Raw genomic sequence first — 22,427 nt, forward strand, 5'->3', positions numbered from 1 at the left:
AAAAAAACACAAGAAAAAATGTTCATTCACTAGCTATTAGGGAGATGCATATCAAGACCACAGTGAGACATTATCTTGCACTAATAAGAATGGCTGCCATCAAACAAACAGGAAAATACAAATGCTGGAGAGGACGTGGAGAAATTGGAGCACTTATTCATTGCTGGTGGGTCTATATAATGGTACAGCCACTCTGGAAGACAGTTTGGCAGTTTCTTAGAAAACTAGATATTGAATTACCCTATGATCCAGCAATTCCATTTTTCGGTATATACCTAGAAGACTTGAAAGCAATGATATGAACAGACATTTGTACACCGATGTTCATAGCAGCATTGTTCACAACTGCCAAGAGATGGAAACAATCCAAGTGTCCTTAAACAGACGAATGGATAAACAAAATGTAGTATATACTACAAAGGAATACTATGCAGCAGTGAGACACAACAAGGTCCTGAAACATAACATAGATAACCTTGAAGATATAATTCTGAGTGAAATAAGTCAGACACAAAAGGAGAGATTTTGTATGTTATCACTTCTGTGAACTATCTGAACAATGTGAAATCAATGTCTTATAATACAGAATATTGGGGACCTAGTGATAGACAGTAGCTAGTGAGGGGGAATGATAAACTAAGATATTTAGATATGTTAATGATGGTGAATTCAAAGGTATGGTAATGGATAGGGGTGATGACTGTTAATGGAATTATAAGTATCAGAGCAGTATTGAAGGTGAATAGGATTGAAAGGGGTTGTTTAAAGGCATGTTTCCCAGAGCTCAGCACCAGAAATATAGATAGGTGCTTGCACGATGCATTTCTAAGGTATGACACTAGCACAGAGTGTTGATAACAGAAGGGTATACGGGAAAAATCTACATATTGCATACTAGGGACTATAATTAATAGGAATACCATAGTAGTATTACACATATACTAGGGACAAATAATTAAGGGCTGACAAGAGCTACAAGATGTTTTGGGTCATGAGAATTGTTTAAAATGGAGGGTGATGAGGACTGTACAACTAAGTGATGATAATGTGAGATGCAGTTCGAGTATTGTGGACATAATATATGCTATGTGAATTTAGGAACCCCCTACTTTTTAAGTCAAGCCGTCAATCTTGAGGCTTGCTCAGGTGAAACTTATGGTTGTAAAGGGGAGGCTAAGCCCACCTGTAACTATGCCTAGGAGTCACCTCCAGAGAACCTCTTTTGTTGCTCCAATGTGGACTCTCTCTCTAAGCCTAACTCTGCAAATAAATTCATCACCATCCCCCCAACCTGGGACTCCCAAGATGAATGAGCCTTCCTGGTGACACAGGACATGGATTCCATGAATGAGCCTGACCCTGGCATCGAGGGATTGAGAATACCTTTTTGACCAAAAAGGAGAAAAGAAAGGCAACAAAATAAGGTCTTAGTGGCTCAGAGAATTCAAATAGAGTCTAGAGGCTGTCCTGGAGGTTACTCCTATGCAAGCTTTACCTAGATATGCCAAATGACCACAATATGATAAGCCCAATTCAACAATAGTCCCAAAAACCTTAAAGAATACCCGGATCCCTATCTGAGACTCTATAAAAGTTTCACTCACTAAGTTTATTCTTCAGAAACTTAAATCCTTCAGAGAGCTCCTATGCGAGCTAAGTCCCAAAACCCAAAGGCAGTAGCTTCTTTAAGAACATCAATTAGATGTGTCCACTTGGCTCATAAAGTTGACACCCTTTTTCAATATGAACAGGTTAGGGTGGTCACTGCCTAGACATCCCCGAAGATCAGAAAAATGATTAAACTAGAGGAAAGGGTAGCAATAGACAAGACGGAATTTAACAAGGGATTAAGAATACTGAATCTTTATACAATTTTCTTTTTCTTAGTTGCTAGGGTATTAGAATAGCTAGAAGGAAAGAATTGAAATGGTGGAACTGTAACCCATAGCATCCTTTGAAATTTGTTCTATAGCTGCTTTTTAAACTGTAATTTAAAAGCTATACCTTTTTGTATATATGTTCTATTTCATAATAAGGAAATAACTGAAACTATGGCATTATAATTCATAACAATTTTGGAAACTTCCTATATATCTACTTGTTAAATCATACTTTGAAAGATATTACCTTTTTATATATATATTATATTTCATAATAAGGAATAACTGAAGCTGTGGAACTGTAACCTTTAACATTCTTTGAAATTTGCTCTCTACTTGTTAAATTGCACTTGCAAAGTTATTACTTCTATGTATATATGTTATATTTTACAATAAAAATATGATAAAAAATAGAAAATATACAAATGGCCATAAACCACATGAAAAGATGTTCATCATTAGTCACTAGGGAAATTCAAGTCAAAACTGCTTCATACCCATTGGGAAAAAGGGAAAATAACAAGTGTTGATGAGGATATGGAGAAACTGGAACCCTTATACACTGCTAATGAGGATGTAAAATTGTGCAGCCATTGTGGAAAACAGTTTGGTGGCACTTCAAGAAGTTAAACATAGAATTACTATATAATTCAGTAATTACAGTCCTAGGTATATACCCCAAAGAATCAACAGCAGAGATTCAAACAGATACTTGTAAGCCAATGTTCATAGCAGCATTATTCACAATAGCCAAAAGGTGGAAAGTATCCAAGGATCCACTGACAGATAAAAGAATAAATAAAATGTAGTATATACATGCAATGGAATATTATTTCATCCATAAAAAGGAATGAAATTCTGATACAGGCTACAACATAGATGAACCTTGAAAACATTATGCTAAGTGAAAGAAGCCAGACACAAAAGGACAAATATTGTATGATTCCACTTATATGAGATATCTAGAATATGAAAATTCATATAGACAGAAAGTAGACTAGAGGTTACCAGGGGCTGGGGGAGGGTGAATGGGGAGTTATTGCTTAATGAGTACAGAGTTCCTGTATGGGATGATGAAAATGTTCTGGAAATAAATAGTGGTGAATGTTATACAACATTGTGAAAGTACTTAATACCACTAAATTGTACACTTAAAAATGGTTAAAATGTTAAATTTTACATGACATATATTTACCACAATTTAAAAAAAAAGAAAAGAAACACAACTTCATGAAACCCCAATCTCCTACTCAGTCTTCCCTAAAACCCAATCCCATCTCCACTAGAAAGTTCCAGGTAAACTCAAACTCAAAAGCAAAATTAGCTCTTTTCTCCTCAAGCTGACCTTTCCTCTTAGTTATCTTAGATCAGTGGTTCCTCTACCTTCTCAGTGCCCAGGCTCAAAATCTTGGGGATATTCTTGAGTCTCACTCATTCTATTTATATACAATCTCATGTCCATTGAGAGTCCTTACAAATATCTCAAACCTATCTTTTTCTTTTACTCCCTTTGCCATCAACTTTGTCCAGGTCTATGTACCTCAGGCTAGACTGAGTTGCAAGGATAAGGTTCATGACTAAATTCCTCCTGGATCTAGCACAGTGCTTGGTAAACAGAAGCTGTTTAAAACATGTTTGTTGAGTATATGATAAATAAATGAATAAATGAATACTTGAATAATTATAGTAATTTATCCACTGATTTCCTACATTTACACTATATTCTTTCCAATGTACTCTATACTGTGTCTCCAGATTAATCTTTATAAAATTTCACTCTCATCATATCACAACTTGACACAAAAACCTTCAATGGCTACCTAATTCCTTTGAAGATAAATTTAAACTGTACTATCTAGAATAAACTCTAGCTCATTATGTCCCCAATTAAGCTATTCCATTTCCCCCCTATTCCTCTCTTCCAGGCACAATGGCCTTCACAATTGAAAAAACGTGCCATGTTTATTTTCTTTGTGATTCTTCATTCATATTTTTTTTTCCTTCTTGGAAAGCCCTCGCTTTTCTTTTCTACATGCCTGAGCTCAAGTGCTAATTTTCCCTTGATGTCTTTCCAGACTATAGTAGCCCATATGAATTTCTCAGTGTTCTGATTTCCCATCACCTTTTAATCATGTGCCACCATGCAATGTAATTTGGCTCATTTGTGTGCACAGAGTATGTCTTTCTGACTAGACTCTAAGATCCTTGAGGAAGGAAGCTTCTTTTGAATTCTATAGCATACCAGCTATTGTGCTAGTACATAGCATAAACTCATTTAATACTTCTTGGCTTGAATTAAATATGAGCTGAAAAGGTGGTCTCATTTGGTATGCTAATGTAGGTATCAAAGGAGAAGGTAAAAGGATAAGTTTTAGATTCACCATACTCCCAGAACTTGATAGAGCTCCGGAGAGTCAGTATGCTGACACCAAAAAGAAATAATGGTGACAGATAGCATCCCTATATCAAAATGCCCATATGATGTGGACATAAAGGACCTTCCTGCTTCTCCAGGTTTTCAGCTCAAGACTGGCATTCTGAAGTGACTTTTCTCCCATTCCCCAAGTAGTGCATCTCCTCTGATCACATGCTAATTATTTGCCAGACAGAGGTTAGTTATTTATAATACTTCCCAGCTTTCTAAGAGAGACAAGGGTTTTGAGTCATACATAGCCAATTCCTATCTTCCGAGCCTCAAATACAGGACATATATTTGATACATTGACTTTGGCTAATGATTCTAATATGTGCAAAGAGGATTTCAATTAGTGAAAAGAACATTGGGAGTTGAGGGATCTGGAATCTAGTTTGGCTCTATTCACCAATTTTAAGATTTGGGTCAAGTCCTTTAAAGTCTATGACCTCATTTTATTTATTTATAAAATAAAATGGGGTAATACTTGTCAAAATTTATGAGATGGTTATTTTAAGGATCAAATGAGATAATATAGATAAATCTGCTTCAGATACCATACATGTAATGGATAAAATGTTATCATCAAGAGCAAACATTTATTGAGGCCCTACCATGTGCAAGACACTATTGTAAACTGGGATTACTTACAGGTATCCCCATCTAGGACACTGAAAAAGTAATCACTGAAATAAGGCAGTAAATGATGTGTGCCAAATAAGTTTTATAGATATTGAATGCTATGAAAATTCAGAAATGACTTAAGGAACCAAGGGAAAACTTAATAGAGATGACAGACCCAAGTTGAACCAAGAAGATAAGTAGAAGACCTAGAAGTCTCCAAGATGGCCCCCAATAAGCTCCACTCCCTGGTATTCAAGCCCTTGTATAGTACCTTCCCCTTGAATGTAAACTGGACCTAGTGACTCACTGCTAATGAACAGAACAGATAGACTATAACTTCTGAGATTAGGTTACAAAAAGACCGATTTCCACCTGGGGAGCTCTCTTTTGCTCTCCGGGTCTCTCTCAGATCACCAGCTGCCAAATTGTGAAGATACTAAGGCAGCTTAAGAGAGACTTACATGGCAAGGAACCAAGACCTGCCAGTAAAAATGTGAGTGGGCTTGGAAGCAGATCTCCTCCCCTCTCCCTTCCCCCAGTTGAGCCTTCAGATGAGACCATCCCTGCCAACACGCTTAGATCTCAGCCTTGTGAGAGACCCTGAGCCAGAGGCACTTAGGCAAGCTGTGTCCAGATTCCTGACCCATAGAAACAAAGAAATATTAAGTATCTGTTGTTTTAAGCTATTAAGCTTTGGGTAATTTGTTATGCAGCAATAGATAACTAATACAAATGCCTTCTAGGCAGTAGTAGTGGATGGAACTATGACAAATAGAGCAACCTGAGATGACAGAGCTTTATGTTTGCAAAAAGCCCAGCTAGAAGCGGGGAGACCAGGAAAGGGTTGCCAATACCAAGGGATGAGGGATGCCTATGACACTAAAGTCAGGTGGGGGAAAGAGAGGCAGGTACAACGGATGAACAAGGCTCTGCTCCCATTAGTGAGTACTGGGACTTGGTTGAATCTTAGCTTTCCATGATTCCTTGTGTATCATTTCTGAAATGTGACTCCACTGCCTGATATTAGTCACTTAGGCTGGGTATATATATATATTAAAAAAACACAAATAAGGGTCAATAAGATTTTTAGGTTTAATGTATAAGTTTAACTTAATATTCACTCAAATTTAGAAGGCCTAAATGTAAGAAGGTCCAAAGTAAGGTAAGAGTTCACTTCTTTTAAACTCAATTCTAGTTTTAATAAATAATCTCTTAAGATATATCACATGTAGAACACATCAAGCAAATTTCATTATTTTTGTTTTGTGTTTACCCTGGATACCAAAATCATCTTTATAATAAAGCACATATGACATTCCAGAAACTAGAAATGAAGTAGCATAAATTGATTTACACTAAAATATTTTCTTTAGGAGTTGAATTTTGAATATTTTTAACTAAGAAAAAAAAGTAACATTAAACTCAGGACCCAGAAAAATTGTCATATATTAGAACTCACTAGAATAAACTTAAAGTCCAAATTTTACCATCAACTTCTTATGCAAAACTCCCACTGAAATTAGTAAGATGGATGTGAACAATGTAAAGAAAATTTTGCCTTTACAGTCACTTCACCTGAGTGAGAAAAGTTGTTTTTTATAGTATTTACCTTGGGCTCTAAAATGGCCATTTTACTTACCATTTTGAAGCCCGAGGAGAAAATAAGTTCTTGTCATAAACAGGAGTCGTTAACACATGATGGTTTACAACACTTAAATACTTTTCGATATGAATCTGTTACAAAAAAGTCAAAGTTTAGGCTATTATAGTGGACTGAAGACACTCAGCTAATGTATTCCATTTCATTAGCTTAACACTCTGAATTGTATAATTAAGCCAAAAGATACAACATGCTATGTGTTTATTACATGCCTAAGGTCTCATTAAGCATCTCAAGGCCAAATTACTTTAACTTTACTTTAACTTTAATTTGGCCTTTAGGTAAGAGATTCTTTAAAATGGCCAGTGCAAAGACTCCAGCTGAGTCCAGTCCTCTCACCATCAGATAATATAGGGCAATGATATGCTAGTCTGATGAGGCTACAAAATACCTCACATTTCTCACAACCTCAGGAGTGGAGAGATGAAACTGATAACACGGTAGACAAAGTCTGAAGCAAGAGCAGAGATACTTGACAGTAAGAGGCCTAGAAGATGAAGATGGACCTTATCTGGAAGATGGACCTCATTAGCTAATGCATCCTTATTTCATAAGTGAATATTATTCTAATTTGAAGATTGGATTCTCTCCTACCCTCAGAGATCCACCTATAATGATGACATTTCTATCTACTTTATTTCTCTGTTCTAAAACTGGCATATTTCTTTAGTTTTATCCACTGCATTACAATATTGTAAGAATGAATTATCTCAAAATATTTAAGCTATTAGGGAAAAGTCAATTTTCATATTTTAAAAATCTGGGTTAATCTGGTAGATACCCACAATATAATGCATTGGTATGAATCCTTTTTGGTAGGTATATTGTTGGACTGATAGTAATTACTTTGTAAATTCTAAGACTTTTCATCAAACCGTATGTTACGGATTGTCAGTCCATAAATGTACATTATCAACATCTCCTTAAATTCTCTATGGACTCTGACAGGATGTAAAACAATCAATCAGTAACAATCATTATTATTTAAAAAGGAATAGAATGGAGAATGCTAATGATTGTCTTTAGTCCAACTCAGTTACAGAATTACTCAGGGTCTTATGAGAACCACGATTCTTTTCTTTTAGAGGAATCTTTGCCTCTTTCCAATATCTTATTTAATATCTAAAGCTTTACTTACTCTTAACCCCATTTCAGTCCTTTTGATTGCTGTTTCAAGATCCTGAATATCTAGTGTGTCTCCTTTTTCTGCAAGTGGGAATTTTGTTAATTTCTCCTTCAACTGATAAAGGTCTTCATGGACCTGTAGGTATAAAAATATAAAATAGTGAAAGAATATATATACAAATAGCCATCTATAATATTTATTTATTTTAAAGGTTTGCAGCGTGTTTGAATTGCTAAAGTTGATTTTATGGTACTCATTGAAAAGGACTATCTCTTTGGTTCTAAAAGGTAAGAAAACAGAAAACTTCCAGCAAAACTTCTAGTAGAAGTAGTGCCTTTCAAAAGAATATTCTAAATATGTTGATAGGACCTGTTGGTTTTCCATCCTAGCTGTATCTTCCCTGCTTACTACTCTGAAGAAGCGGTGCTGGGTGCTGTGGCTTTGTTTTTGTTTCATGTAGTCAAAAATGAAAATGATCCATGATTAAAAAGCAACATGTTACTACTTTAACATTTTCCTTCAATTAATATTTTTCTCAGAAATGATGAACATCTCTCCAATGTCAAGCACCCTCAGAATAAAATGGGCATTATGAAATTAGATAGTGTAAGATCCTCTGTATTCATATTAGAAAACAAATTTCAACAGATAATTACAGATGGCACCAATTATTATATGGGCTGCTGTCACCAGAAAAACATTTTGTTATGCAAATTTATGAACCCAACACCTGTTTCAGCAATAGTCACACCAATAACAATCTGCAGACTGGGTTGCTAAAGGCATTTTGAAATAGTTACCTTTTATCTATTAGTATAGCTAGACCCACATTGATCCAACCTGTGATTGACTACTTTCAAATGTTTCCATGGAGCCAAGTATTCAAAAGATCAGAAATTGCCTCTTTTCACCAATGGGCATTACAAACTGGCAGACACATCTGGTCATTTTTACTCTGCACAAATCATCATGTAAAGGCTTCAGGGCTCACAGATTGAAATCTGAACACACCTATTGTTTTCTTGTAGGCACCAAGGATGAAAATGTACTTCTTTCCATTATTTTGTCCAAATTACTGCTGCAAGCTGATTCACCATTTATTATCTAAAGACAGTTGGAAAGTACAAAGAAGCAGTTCCAGGGCAAGTCCCATTTCTAGGCCCATAATTTGGTTCCTCCTTTGAATGCAATATACATTTCCCTTTTCCAGTATTTGTAGCTTTGTGTATCATTCTACAATTATGCCTGTCAGCTGCTAGGGGTATGAAAACAGCACTGGATTACTCATCAGAGAACTGAATATTTGTTTTCTTCATCTGCCTTGTATGGAAAATAGTACTTCATAGAGTTTTGAGATATATATAATAGGTCTGGTACATAGTAAGAACAGAACAAAAGGCAGCTGAGAAGAATTCTTAACTCTACCACTTATGAGTCACATGATCTCTATGAATGGCATCCAAATTTCCTGAATCTTTAGTTTCTTCATCAAGGGAAAAAAAAAAAAAGAATAATTACCTTACCTCTTAGAATTGTTGAATGAAAACGAGATAACGTGTGAAAATGAATGAATATAGGCTTTGGAGCCAGGCAAATATTAACTGGTATCCTACTTCCTTCCTCCTTTATTAAACTGATCTTGAGAAAGTTACTATGATAGTTTGGAGCTGTATGTACCCCCAAAAAACATGTTCTTAAATTTAATCCATTCCTGTGGGTGTGAACCTATTGTAAGTAGGACCTTTTGATGAGGTTACTTCAATGAAGGTGTGACCCAGTCCAATCAGGAGGGTCTTAATCCTATTAGTGGAGTCCTTTATAAGCAGGATGAAATTCAAACATAGAGACAGAAAGCCACAGAAGCAAGAAGCTGAAATTCAAGGGAACCCAGAAGAGAACAGAGAGGCCAGGAGAAGCCACCATGCCCACTGCCATGTGTCAGAGAAGCCAAGGACCAAGGATCGCTGGCAGCTAGCCCCAGAGCACCAGTCTTTGGGAAGAGAGCATCGCCTTGATGACACCTTGATTTGGACTTTCATTTAGCCTCAAAACCATAAGCAAATAAATTCCCATTGTTTAACCTGACCCATTTCATGGTATTTGCTTGAGCAGCCTAGGGAACTAAAACTCTTACTTAGCTGCTTAGAGGCTTAGCTAGCTTACCTGAAAATTGGATTAATTAATAGCTACCTCAGAATGGTGGTAAGAATAAAACGAGTTAGAGTATCTAAAGTGCTTGCACAGTGCTAGCCACATAGGAGGGCATTCAACAAATATTAATTCTCCTCTCCTGAATTGTAAAACCCAGTGAAACTCCTTGCACAAAACTGGCACTCAGTAAAAAGTTCACAGAATTGAATTGCTCCTTTATTCTTTCTGAAGAACTTTTTACTTTACTTGCCAAGTATTTTCTTCTCCCCTCTTAATAACCACCCATCTGCCTGTATAATTGCAATAAAGGCAAGTACTACAGAAAATATTCCACAAGTCTTGGATAGCAGAAGAAATGTTAAATTCTAAATCACTGGTCTTTCTTCAAATAGATTCAATCTACCATACTGAAATTTTACGTTACCCATCATCTCCGTGATTATTAAACACTGGGCTTTCCATACATTTCCTACTTGGAGGAAGATGATTATTTTGACAGTTTGGGGACAGGACTGCTTAATAAAGAAGTTGAAAGATTAAATGCAGCAAAGATTTGCTCTAGAATTTAAAAGTGCCATGAAAGCCAACTCCTTATTGTCAGAAGCAGTCTCATAATTTCATTTTATTCATTTCTGCTAAAGATAGAGTTTGTTTGAGTCATTTTCATCACTTCTAGTTATTTTTATCTCCATTTTTATATTGTATGCTCCACGCAAACCAGGCAGAGGGACTGAAAAGAAAGACAGTGATAATATCAAATTAAATTGGCAATTAGATCCAATATTTTCAAAGTTGGTGGTAACCTATAACTTGGATTTTTGAAACGTGATTTCCAAAACTAATTAATAAGCTAATTTTTATTGCAAGACTAGGTAATCCTTGTTGCACCAACAAATGTTTAATAGTTGGGACAAGCAAGCATTTATAAAGATATTCTAAAAAGACACCACATTATTATTAATGAAGAATAAAAATAAAGCTTCTAAGAGTCACTAACAAAAGCAAGCATCTAGGAAACATCCCTGAGAATATCATCACATTTCAAGATTGTTTCACAAACATGCCATAACTTATTTAAGGATTGACACACACTGGTTGTATGTATAATCTTGAGCAAGTTACTTTATTTCTTTGTTCCTTAGTTTTTTCTTCTGTAAATTGGGGTTAAAAATCATTTCTACCTAATAGAATTGTTGTTAGGATTTAATGAGACAATCTAAAGCTCTCAGCACAGTGTCTGGCTCTTAATAAATGTTGGCGACTATTGCAATTATAATGATAATGATTATAACTATAGTAAAACCTCACTTTTTCTAATTAGCTGAGGAAAGATCTAGCTGAAATTGTAAAAAGTCTGATTATAGACTTTAAAGTGATATAAGTTAAGTAGTTAACAAAATGCTGTCTAGTAGAACTCTCCATAAAGAAGGTGATCACATTTTCTGAATTAAAAATGAAAACATTTACTTGGAAACACAATCTGACAATGAGACAGAATATTCAGTCACAACTATCTTGGAAAATCCAAACACAAGGAACATGTTTTCATAAGGCACAAAAAAAGACCTTATAATCAGAATATTGATGATTTGTATTCAAAGATTTTCTCTCAAGTATTTTAGATATTTTCTCAAAATAATGCTTTCACAATTTATTTGTACCGCATATGAAAAAAAGGTTTTCTAAATAATGGTAAATGTCAGTGTGGCTCCATTCATTTTTGAACCTTACATAAATTATTGAGGACTGAATTAATCAGTTGATCATTATCCAATCATCCAGCATCTATTGGCCTAATCCTGTGCTAGAATAATGGAATATCCAAAAATTCAGCTTGTAATTAAGAAGGAAACAAGGCATACCTTGTTTGCCAAATGGTTGCCAAATAACACCCACAAATAAAGTTCCAGTTAAGAGTGGAGTAATCCTAGTTAAAGAGACAAGTTGAAATCAATTTTTCCTCATCTCCCAGGAACTTAGGAGTATAATGCAGCCTAAACTTAAAAAGACACAGAACTAAATAATGTAAAAGAGCAAAAGACCATACCTAATAACTAACATACATTCAGCAGTATACTTTATGTGTTAGCTTTTATTTTAATCCTTACCAGACTCCTATGAGTGATTTAATATTATTATCTTCATTTTATACTAGAGGGAACCTAAGGTTTAAAGAGGTTAAGTGTAAGGTAACACATTTGGTTACTTGGCAGAACTATTGAAAACTAGGCAGTCTAACTCCAGTACCTTCATACTTAACCATTATGCTCTTTCTGAGAATGAAGATGCATTAAGCTAAAAGCACCTTATCCATAAAGTTAAATTGATGAACATTCAGTGGAAAAGGCAGGGTTTAGATATCTAGTGCAGTGTAAAGCAGCAAGAGGAAACTTTCTTCTTTACCAAGAATGACGAATTAAAAAGGGTTGAAAACAATGTTTGCGTTTTCTATGTATATTGGCCTTTTCACAGTACTCATGAAAGGCAGTGGATGAAAGCACAGAGCCTAGAGTCTTCTGCCTTGAGCCAAATCCTAGCTCCACCATTTACTAGCTGTTTCCTTGAACAAGTCACTTAATATCTCTGATCAGTTTCCTTTCCATAACATGGGCATAATAATATTTCTTACCTGGGACCTTGTTGCATTTAAATGAGTTAAAATATATACAGCACTTAGGGTTGTGCATGATACACAGTAAATGCTATGTTAGCTTTGTAATAATTTTTCTCTGGAATCATATTATGATTTATATTTTACAATCAATCTAAAGTAATGGCTCTCAAACTTGAGTGTGCTTCAGAATTATCTGAAGCGTTCATAAAAACATTGCTAGGCTCTACCCTCAAACTTTCTGATTTAGTAGGTCTGAGTTGGGGCCTGAGAATTTGTATTTCTCACAAGTTCCCAGGTGTACTGATGATGCTGGTCCAGGGACGACTTTGAGAACCACTGGTCTAAAGAATTGTTCACCGTATCTGATTGAGACACAGACCTAATATACATATTAGGGTGAAACAAGTGGAGATTTAAAGTATTTCTGCTTTATAGTCATCAGGTATATCTGTATATATGCACACACACATACACATAGTTGCCAGAAGCAATTTGATTGCCTAGGCTAACAATAAAGGAACTTCACTTTACAGTAAAGAGGAATCTTGTAGCTTTGGGGAAACTGGGTTAATTTAGAGTCAGAAACGGATCTAAAACAAGCTATGTATCCTACAGAAGAGGAAACTGAGGCCGAGAGAGGTGAAGTGACTAGCCCAGTTATCTTACCTGGGTGAATATCAGAGCCAGGGTCAGAACTTGGCATCCTGACTCCTAACCAAGTATTCTTTCCACTAGGTGTACTGATTGCTGGTAGCCTGCTTGAAGGAAATAAATCGCAGCCCCAGATAAAAGGGGAATGCATGTTGGCATGTCTGAGAGTGGTGCTGTATGCTCACAAATACTCAGGATTCATTGGGAATGTAAGGGAATGCCTTCCAAATTTCCTCATTATACATATTTTACATATTACCATGGAGAATTTTACAGTATATGCAGGGGTGAGCCTCAATTAATCAAGTTAACATTGTAGACTCTCTTTGTCTACATAGCTTCATTTAGCTGGGCCCAGGTAACACTGCTAACTAGCAAGTGGGGGTGCTGACTAGCAAAAACCTGACTATTCCTAGCTCTTCTGATCCATTGTACAATTCAGAGTCAAGAGACATCGATTAACAGGTTGAGAAAACTACTCCCTCTGGATCCACTGTGAAGTGAAAAGCCTTTTTCTGGCTTTTCAAGTAACACTCTGTTCTATACCATACCAGATCACAATGGGAGCAGTCTTGGGAATACAGAATTATCTCAAGGGCAGGTGTGAAATTGGGCACAAGAAGTCTCTGGGAAGATTCTCCCTAGATTCTGGACTCTTTTTTGGAGATCTTGTAGGTCTGGAGAAATAAAGAAACTAAAGAAAAACTTGTTCCTGTAGACAGAGTGAGGTATACTGTTCTTGTAAACAGTGTGACGCATATTGTGGGGAAGAATTGGCTACTTCTAGGTAGCAGTTGCCATTAATGTTTCAACTGTTTGGAGTTTGTAAAAATGGGCTCTAGATTTGGAGGGTGGAAAATGAAAGAGAGGATGATAAAGGGTGAGGTAAGATCTGGGTATGATTCATAATGGGGATAAAAAGGGTGAGTTTGGGGGCTGTGTTTTGGAAAGGTGAATTTAGAGAAGTCTCTCCCAAATGGGAGGTAAGATATCAAAATCTTGACATAAAGAACAGGTAGACCCATTGAAGAGCTGAGTGAGTGAGTGTTATCTTAGGAAAATCACTTCAAGTCTTAGTCAAATAGAGCTAAATATAATAGTTAAAAGTGATAATATATGTTTAAACATTTTAAAATTATGATATATAACTGTGAAAACAACAAAATGCCTTAACCATTTTAGAAAATATTGCAAAATTGAGTCACACTGGAGAATTCAGGACTTTTCCCCCTTAGATTAGAAAAAATTATTTCCCTGAGTTTTAAAATTTATCACATTTCTATATTGAAAACGTTAACTTGATTTGCAATGCAAGTCATCTTTAATGTATTTTCCTACGTGTGCACTCCCAAGCAAGGGCCTCCCCCCGCCCCCAAAGACCCTCATGCTGTCTGATTTGTCTCCTCCACCCCCGATGTCATGGGTTCAAATTTTTTAGAGCATAACATTTTTAAATGGTACCTCAGAGCAAAATAGATTTTTCTGAAGTAAAACTTTCGGAGTGAGGGAGATAAACCGTGTGTAAGGTCTACAAGACCTTAAGTTTTACCAGAGACAGGATGGTCTTGGTCTGGGGAGCGCAACCTCCAGATTAAGTTAAGTAGTGAAAGTGAGTGTACGTGGCGGGGTGGGTGGGTGTTTTTGTTGGGCCCTGAGCGAGACATGGGGGGGGGTGGGGGGAGCTGTTTTGTAGTTCTCTGACCGGCGGAGCCTCTCGTTTGTTGGAGGGAGTCTTTGTGTGGCGCCCCAAATGGGTGGGCGCTAGTAAACCGGAGCTACTGGTTTTTAGTTGGGCAGGGCTGTAGGAGGCCCGTTTCCCACCTGGATTAAGATGGATCCGATGGGATCGTAGTATGCAGTCTCCTCTGCCATGGCTAAAGCCGGAGACGGTTACCTTCCTCCCGGAGGCGCCGTCTTCAAGCGCTGAACTCTCCTACTAGGGGTGTTCGTCCCCATGGCAACACCACGCGCGGCCCGGCCTGTTCTATGGCGGGAGCGGAAGAGCGGGATGAGGGCGGAGTCTGGGCAGCCGGTAAATTCCGAGAACACGCTCTGGCTTGAGTGTGTCCCCTGCGCGCCGGGGACGGTGGTGCAGCCCAAGGCGGAAGCGGCTCTCTGACGGAACCGGCTAGCGAAGCGTAGCGATGGCCGCGGGCGTCCCCTGTGCACTTGTCACCAGCTGCTCTTCCACCTTCACCGGGGACCGGCTGGTTCAACGTGAGTAGCGAGGAAGCAAGGCCCACTTCCAGGGCTCCTGAGCCTTGGCGGACGCCAGCTCCAGGACCACGGCCTCTGCCTGGGCCTTGTCCCTCTGCGGTCCTTGGGCTCTTTCTCCACTCGGCGGTGGCCTGAGGCTTCCCAGGTCGAGGTCCCCAGCCAACCCCCGCCCCCCACCCCAGATTAACTCTTAAACTGGTTGCTTTTCTGCCCGCCCGGCCTGCTACGGCGTTACTTCAGTTTCTTCTGTAAAGTGGAGATAATCCCCGCCCAGTCCACTCCACCCCACCCCACCGGAGGTTTCAAGGATCCAGTGAGATATCTGAAAGGCGCTCTGGAAACTGTACTGAGCGAGTGTAAGGTGCAGGAATTTTGATATTGTGGTTTTTACTGATGTTCCTACTCCTGCTGCAGAGTATGTTTTCTCTGAATTTCATGTATTTTAAATTACTTAACTTCTCTTGATGTATGTAAGACTTGCTGGTTTTCTCCTCTCCTTTCTGTAGTTATTCCCTGCCTTGCCTTCCTTCTGAGGCATAGGCTCACCGCCAGTATTATTTTTTTGGTATGACTGAGCCTAGTTCCTTTTCTCTGGACCATCATAGTGACTGTCAAACTCAGTAACCCTTAAAAGAAACCCTAGATGAGGGAACGGTTGTAGAGGGAGCACGGGCCTGGGTCGTAGGTTTGACTCGGCCATTGAAGAGCTCTGTGAAGCTGATTTTAACTCAAGACTCCTGTGTTAAATGCATGGTTTTTAGTTAGAGCAGTGACTCTTAGCTGTATAATCCTGGGCGAGTCCTTAACCTCTGCCTTTCAGTTTTTAATAGTAAAATGGAAATAATTAATCCATCCATGTGTTCACCCAGAGGCTGGCATATAGTAAGCGTTTGATAAGTGGTAAATCGTATTATTAAAGCACATTCTCTCTCATCCTCAGTAGGGTATGCAATATTTGTGAAAACCCATTTTAAACTGTAAAGAATGGTACAATTAAAGTTTTTTTCTACACCTATCAAATGACAGAATTAGGCATGATGTCCCTCCAGAACAAATATTCTCTGACTTGGTTATCATTTGTGATCACTTAAAAGGTTCCTTGCTAGGGCAAAAATTTAATTACAGTACTCACTAAAGATTGAATTAAATAAATCACTGATTTGAATCTAAGTTTGGGATAAGGGGTGGAGATTGACAACGACTTCTTTCTTTCCATCAAGCTGCGGCCCTTCTCCTCACATGCCCCTATCCACTCCCTCCCTAACTCTGTCTACCTTGAAACTAACATTGCAGCTATGGGACAGCAGGGGTTAAAAAGGAAAAAGAATTCAGATACTAGCTATTCAAGTTATCATCCTCACCTGCTTGCTCCCCTTCCCCCATTCCTCTTTCTCTTTTTCAGTCTTTACTGACTCTAGGCATAATTATCAAAAAGGAAAACATTCTGAACCATGTGTTCCTAATTGTTCCCTCAATAAATCACTTACCCCTCTTACCTCTATCCACCAACCCATTCCCAGTCCTTTAAAAGCTTGCTGTCCTTTGATTCAGCAGTTGAGTACCATGGTACCTATGAATCAAGTCATCCTTGCCTGTTTCACATTGTCCAGTTCAGTTTTTTCTTTGCCAAGACTACCATGATGAATGTCTTTTGTCAAGTATTCATTGATAGCAGGTCACAGTATGGTTTTGGATTGAATCAGATTGTTCCATTCCATGCAGCAGGAAGAGGAACCTTCAGGGTTTCTCCAGTTTCTCTTTTCTTCTATTGTCTGATCTGTTTTGCTGCTGTTAAAGTCCCAATAATGGGAAATATTTCATAACCAGATAGCCAAGTTCATTAGAAATATACACAAAATAAAAATCAGTAGACCTCTAAGGACAAAGTGCATGCATGGACTTTGTGAGAAACTTTTTTTTATTCTTTTTGCCACTTAAAGCCCTCATTTGCAGTATTTTGGGTGGATGTCTGACATCAGATATAAGGAAAATTACTAACTTACAATGTAGACTTTTAAAGGGAAATGAGAAGATTAACCCCTAAAAGAAGGTTTTAAAATATGCCCACTTTATTTTCATTTCATTATAGATAAAATCTTAATTGTGATTGGGGATTAAAAAAAGGAAAGCCCAGGAAACCTGTATTTAAAGAGAATATTATGCATACCTGATAGTATTTAACAGTGTTTGGATTTTATTTTCTCAATCTAGTGAACTCAAAGTAGAGATGTCATATACATATATATATATATCACTCCTACTATGTACTATTAACTTTTTCACTCTACTAGAATCAAAGAAAATAATATATCCTTTAAAAATAGTACATTTTAAAAAATTATTTTAAAACTTTTTATTGTAGTAACATATATACTATTCAAATACTATTAACTTTTTCACTCTACTAGAATCAAAGAAAATAATATATCCTTTAAAAATAGTACATTTAAAAAATTATTTTAAAACTTTTTATTGTAACATATATACTATTCAAGATTTCCCATTTTAACCACTTTCCAAGTGTACCATTCAATAACATTAATTACATTCACAATATTGTGTTACTGTCACCAATATCCATTACTCCAGTGTTTTCACCACTTCAAACAGAAACTCTGCATCCTTTAAGCAATAACTGCTCTCCCTTCCTCCTGGTAATTTATAATCTGTTTATCTCTATGAAATTTGCTTGTTTCATGTAGGTGAGATCATACAATGTTTATTTTTTTGTGTCTGGCCTATTTCACTCAATGTGATGTCTGCAAGGTTCATCCACACTGTAGCATGCATCAGAACTTCATTAATTTTAATGGCTGAATAATATTCCGTCATGTGAAGATACCACATTTTGTTTACCCATTCATCCATTGATGGACACTTGGGTTGCATCTGCATTTTGGCTGTTGTGAATAATGCTGCTATAAACATTAGTGTCTAAGCATCTTTTCAAGTCCCTGCTTTCAGTTCTTTGGGTATATACCAAGCAGTGGGATTACCAGGGCATATGGTAATTTTATTTTCAACTTTCTGAGCAGTCTCCAAACTGATCTCTACAGTGGTTGCACAATCCTACAATGCCATCAGCAATGTGTAAGGTTCCTGTTTCTCCAAATTTTTGCCAACATTTATTTTCTGCTTTTAAAATAATAGCCATCCCAGTGGGTGTGAAGTGGTATCCCATGGTTTTGATTTGCATTTCCCTCATGACCAGTGATGTTGAACATTTTTTCATGTGCTTATTGGCTATTTGTTTATCTTCTTTAGATACATGTTTATCAAGTTTTTTGTCCGTTTTTAAATTAGGTGAGTTATCTTTTTGTTGTTGAAGTGTAACAGTTCTTTATATAAAACATATGGTAAACCCTTATCAGATATATGGTATGTGGTTATTTTCTCCCATTCTGTAGGTTGTATTTTTATATACTTGATAGGATTCTTTGATGTACAAAAGTTTTTAATTTTGTTGGAGTCCATTTTATCTATTTTTTTTCTTTTGTTGCTCATGCTTTTGATGTCATGTCTAATAAATCACTAACAAATCAAATGTTATAAAATTCCCACCACCACTTATGTTTTCTTCTAGGAGTTTTATGGTTTTAGCGATTATGGTTAGGTCCTCCATTGATTTAGAGTGAATTTTTGTATATAGTATGAGGTAGGGGCTGAACTTCATTCTTTTGCAAATGAATATCCAGTTTTCCCAACAGGATTTGTTGAAGAGACTAATCTCTCCCCAATTACTTGACACCTGTGTCAAAAATCTTGTGGTCATAGATGCGTGCATTTATTTCTGAACTCTCAATTCTATTCCACTGATTGATACATGTATTTTTATGCCAGTACCACACTGTTTTTATTACTGTGGCTTTGTATTAAGTTTTGAGATTGGGATTTGTGAGACTTCCAACTTTTTGTTCTTCCTTTGCAATATTGATTTAGCTCTTTGGGGCCCCTTCCAATTTTAGATGAATTTGAAGATCAGCTTTTTCATTTCTGCAAAAATGGCTAGTGGGATTTTAGTAGGTATTGTGAAGAATCTGTAGTTTAATTTGGGTAGTACTGACATCTTTTTTCTTTTTAACTTTATTTATTGTAAAATTAAAAAATAAACAACAAAAGAAGCGTTTCAAACAAAACAAAGCAAAGGATTAAGAAAAACAAATAACCTAAAATAACTACTTTGTTTCCAACATGTTCCTACCATACCCCCAAGAAAATTAACCATACTCAAAGGCATAAGAAAAACCAGACAACCTAAAATAACTACATTGAAGCTAACTTTTTAAAATACAATAGCTTTTTTTTACTTTATCAAAAAATAAAAAAAAAAAACACAATTCAAACAAAACGAAACCAAGGAATAAGAAAAACAAATAACCTAAAATAACTACATTGCTTCCAACACATCCTTACCATACCCCAAGAAAATTAACAAACCCTAACAAAACAAAGGAATAAAAAAAACAATCTAACTGCTTTGCTTCCAACATGTTCCTAACATACTCAAGAAAATTTGCAAACCATAATCATTCCTGAGCATTCCCGTAACATTGAGAATACCCTCAATAGCTTATCTGTTCTTACTAGATTACCGTTCTTCCTTCACTAGTTCTGTCTAGCTCTAGGTCCCTACATTCTACAATATAAAATATTTATTTTACATTTTTCACAGAGTTCACATTAGTGGTAACATATAATATAGCTCTCTTTTTGTGTCTGGCTTATTTTACTCAGCATTATCTTCAACATATGCATGTTGTCATATGTTTTACAGCCTCCTTCTTAGTACCGCATGGTATTCCATCACGTGTATATACCACATTTTGATTATCCACTCATCTGTTGAAGGACATTTGGATTGTTTCCATCTCTTGGCAATTCTGAATAATGCTGCTATGAACATTGGTGCGCATTGATATCTATCAGTTCGTGTCACTGCTTTCAGATCTTCTGGGTATAAACCAAGAAGTGCAATCTCTGGATCGGAGGGTAACTCTATATCTAGTTTTCTAAGGAACTGCCAGACTGAGTTCCAGAGTGGCTGAACCATTATACATTCCCACCAACAATGAATAAGAGTTCCAGTTTCTCCACATCCCTTCCAGCATTTGTAGTTTCCTGTTTGTTTAATGGCAGCCATTCTAATGGGTATGAGATAGTATCTCATTGTGGTCTTAATTTGCATCTCTCTAATAGCTAGTGAAGCTGAACATTTTTTCATGTGTTTCTTGGCCATTTGTATTTCCTCTTCAGAGAGCTGTCTTTTCATATCTTTTGCCCATTTTATAATTGGGCTGTCTGTACTATCGTTATTGAGTTGTAGGATTTCTTTATATATGCAAGATATCAGTCTTCTGTCAGATACATGGTTTCCAAAAGTTTTTTTCCATTGAGTTGGCTGCCTCTTTACCTTTTTGACAAATTCCTTTGAAGTACAGAAACTTCTAAGCTTGAGAGTTCCCATTTATCTATTTTTTCTTTTGTTGCTTGTGCTTTGGGTGTGAAGTCTAGGAAGTGGCCGCCTAATACAAGGTGTTGAAGATGTTTCCCTACATTATCTTCTAGCAGTTTTATGGTACTGTCTTTTATATTGAGATCTTTGATCCATTTTGAGTTAATTTTTGTGTAGGGTGTGAGGTAGGGGTCCTCTTTCATTCTTTTGGATATGGATATTGCTACTCCTGCTTTCTTTTGGCTGTAGCTTGCATGAAATATTTTTTTCCATCCTTTCACTTTCAATTTCCTTGTGTCCCTGTGTCTAAGATGAGTCTCTTGTATGCAACATATTGATGGTTCATTTTTTTTTTTGATCCATTCTGCAAATCTGTATCTTTTAATTGGGGAGTTTAATCCATTTACATGCAACATTATAACCATGAAGGCATTTCTTGAATCAGCCACCTTATCCTTTGGTTTATGTTTGTCAGATATATTTTTTCCCTCCCTCTCTTAATGTACTTCACCATACCCATACTGAATCTCTTTAGTACTGAACCTTTCTCCATGTCTCTCCTTTCTTTGTTTCTCTGTCAGTAGGGCTCCCTTTAGTATTTCCAGTAGGGCAGGTCTCTTGTTAGCAAATTCTCTCAGCATTTGTTTGTCTGTGAAAATTTTAAGCTCTCCCTCAAATTTGAAGGAGAGCTTTGCTGGATAAAAAATTCTTGGTTGGCAATTTTTCTCACTCAGAATTTTTAGTATGTCATGCCACTGCCTTCTTGCCTCCATGGTGGCTGCTGAGTAGTCACTACTTAGTCTTATGCTGTTTCCTTTGTATGTGGTCAATTGCTTTTCTCTTGCTGCTTTCAGAACTTGCTCCTTCTCTTCCGTATTTGACAGTGTGATCAGAATATGTCTTGAAGTGGGTTTATTTGGATTTATTCTATTTGGAGTTCCCTGGGCATTCATGATTTGTGTATTTATGGTGTTTAGAAGAGTTGGGAAGTTTTCCCCAACAATTTCTTTGAATACTTTTCCTAGACCTTTACCCTTCTTTTCTCCTTCTGGGACACCAATGAGTCTTATATTTGGATGTTTTATATTATCTATCATATCCCTGAGGTCCATTTCAATTTTTTCAATTTTTTTCCCCATTCTTTCTTTTGTTCTTTCATTTTCCGTTCTGTCATATTCCAGGTCACTGATATGTTGTTCAGCTTCCTCTATTCTTGTACTCTGAGTATCCAGAATCTTTTTAATTTCGTCAGCAGTTTCTTTAATTTCCATAAGATCATCTGTTTTTTAATTTAGTCTTGCAATTTCTTCTTTATGCTCTTCTAGGGTCTTCTTGATGTCCTTTATATCCTGTGCTATGCTCTTCTTCATGTCCTTTATATCCTGTGCCATGGTCTCGTTGTTCAGCTTTAGTTCTTTGATTAATTGCTCCAAGTACTGTGTCTTGTCTGATCTTTTGATTTGGGTGCTAGGGCTTAGGTTATCTATATCGTTGTTTTTTTTCTTATGCCTTAAAATTTTCTGTTGTTTTTGGCCTCTTGGCATTTGCTTAACTTGATAGGGTTCTTTTAGGATTTGTAGACTGATTAAAACCCTTATCTGTAGTTTGTCAGATCTGCAGCTTCATGGAGTACACTTTC

The 22,427-nt window shown here is 36.8% G+C and overlaps 2 protein-coding genes across 20 annotated transcripts in view; one reads left to right on the forward strand and one right to left on the reverse strand.

Moving 5' to 3' along the window:
* The window catches only part of IQCH (IQ motif containing H), a 301,965-nt gene extending 286,894 nt beyond the window's left edge, over positions 1–15,071 (reverse strand). For 14 of the 17 annotated variants that reach the window (XR_005216422.1, XR_005216423.1, XM_037833597.1 and 11 more), the window contains exons 1-3: positions 14,941–15,071; positions 7,716–7,838; positions 6,557–6,651 (exon numbers count right to left, since the gene is read on the reverse strand). Coding sequence is in view for 13 of the 17 variants with exons in the window: in XM_037833597.1 (XP_037689525.1) it covers positions 6,557–6,651; positions 7,716–7,838; positions 14,941–14,991 (269 nt within the window). In the remaining 4 variants the exon portion in view is untranslated. Of the gene's footprint in view, positions 1–6,556; positions 6,652–7,715; positions 7,839–14,940 lie in introns of those variants that run through there. The other 3 variants (XM_037833595.1, XM_037833590.1, XM_037833591.1) reach the window with 1 other exon arrangement.
* A 132-nt stretch (positions 15,072–15,203) lies between these two features.
* AAGAB (alpha and gamma adaptin binding protein) overlaps positions 15,204–22,427 on the forward strand; it is a 107,076-nt gene continuing 99,852 nt past the window's right edge. For all 3 annotated transcript variants that reach the window (XM_037833605.1, XM_037833607.1, XM_037833606.1), the window contains exon 1: positions 15,204–15,336. In XM_037833605.1, coding sequence (XP_037689533.1) covers positions 15,264–15,336 — 73 coding nt within the window. In that variant the 5' untranslated portion in view covers positions 15,204–15,263. The remainder of the gene's footprint in view (positions 15,337–22,427) is intronic.

The sequence above is a fragment of the Choloepus didactylus genome, chromosome 4 (assembly GCF_015220235.1).
Source record: "Choloepus didactylus isolate mChoDid1 chromosome 4, mChoDid1.pri, whole genome shotgun sequence".
Taxonomy (NCBI): Eukaryota; Metazoa; Chordata; class Mammalia; order Pilosa; family Megalonychidae; genus Choloepus; species Choloepus didactylus.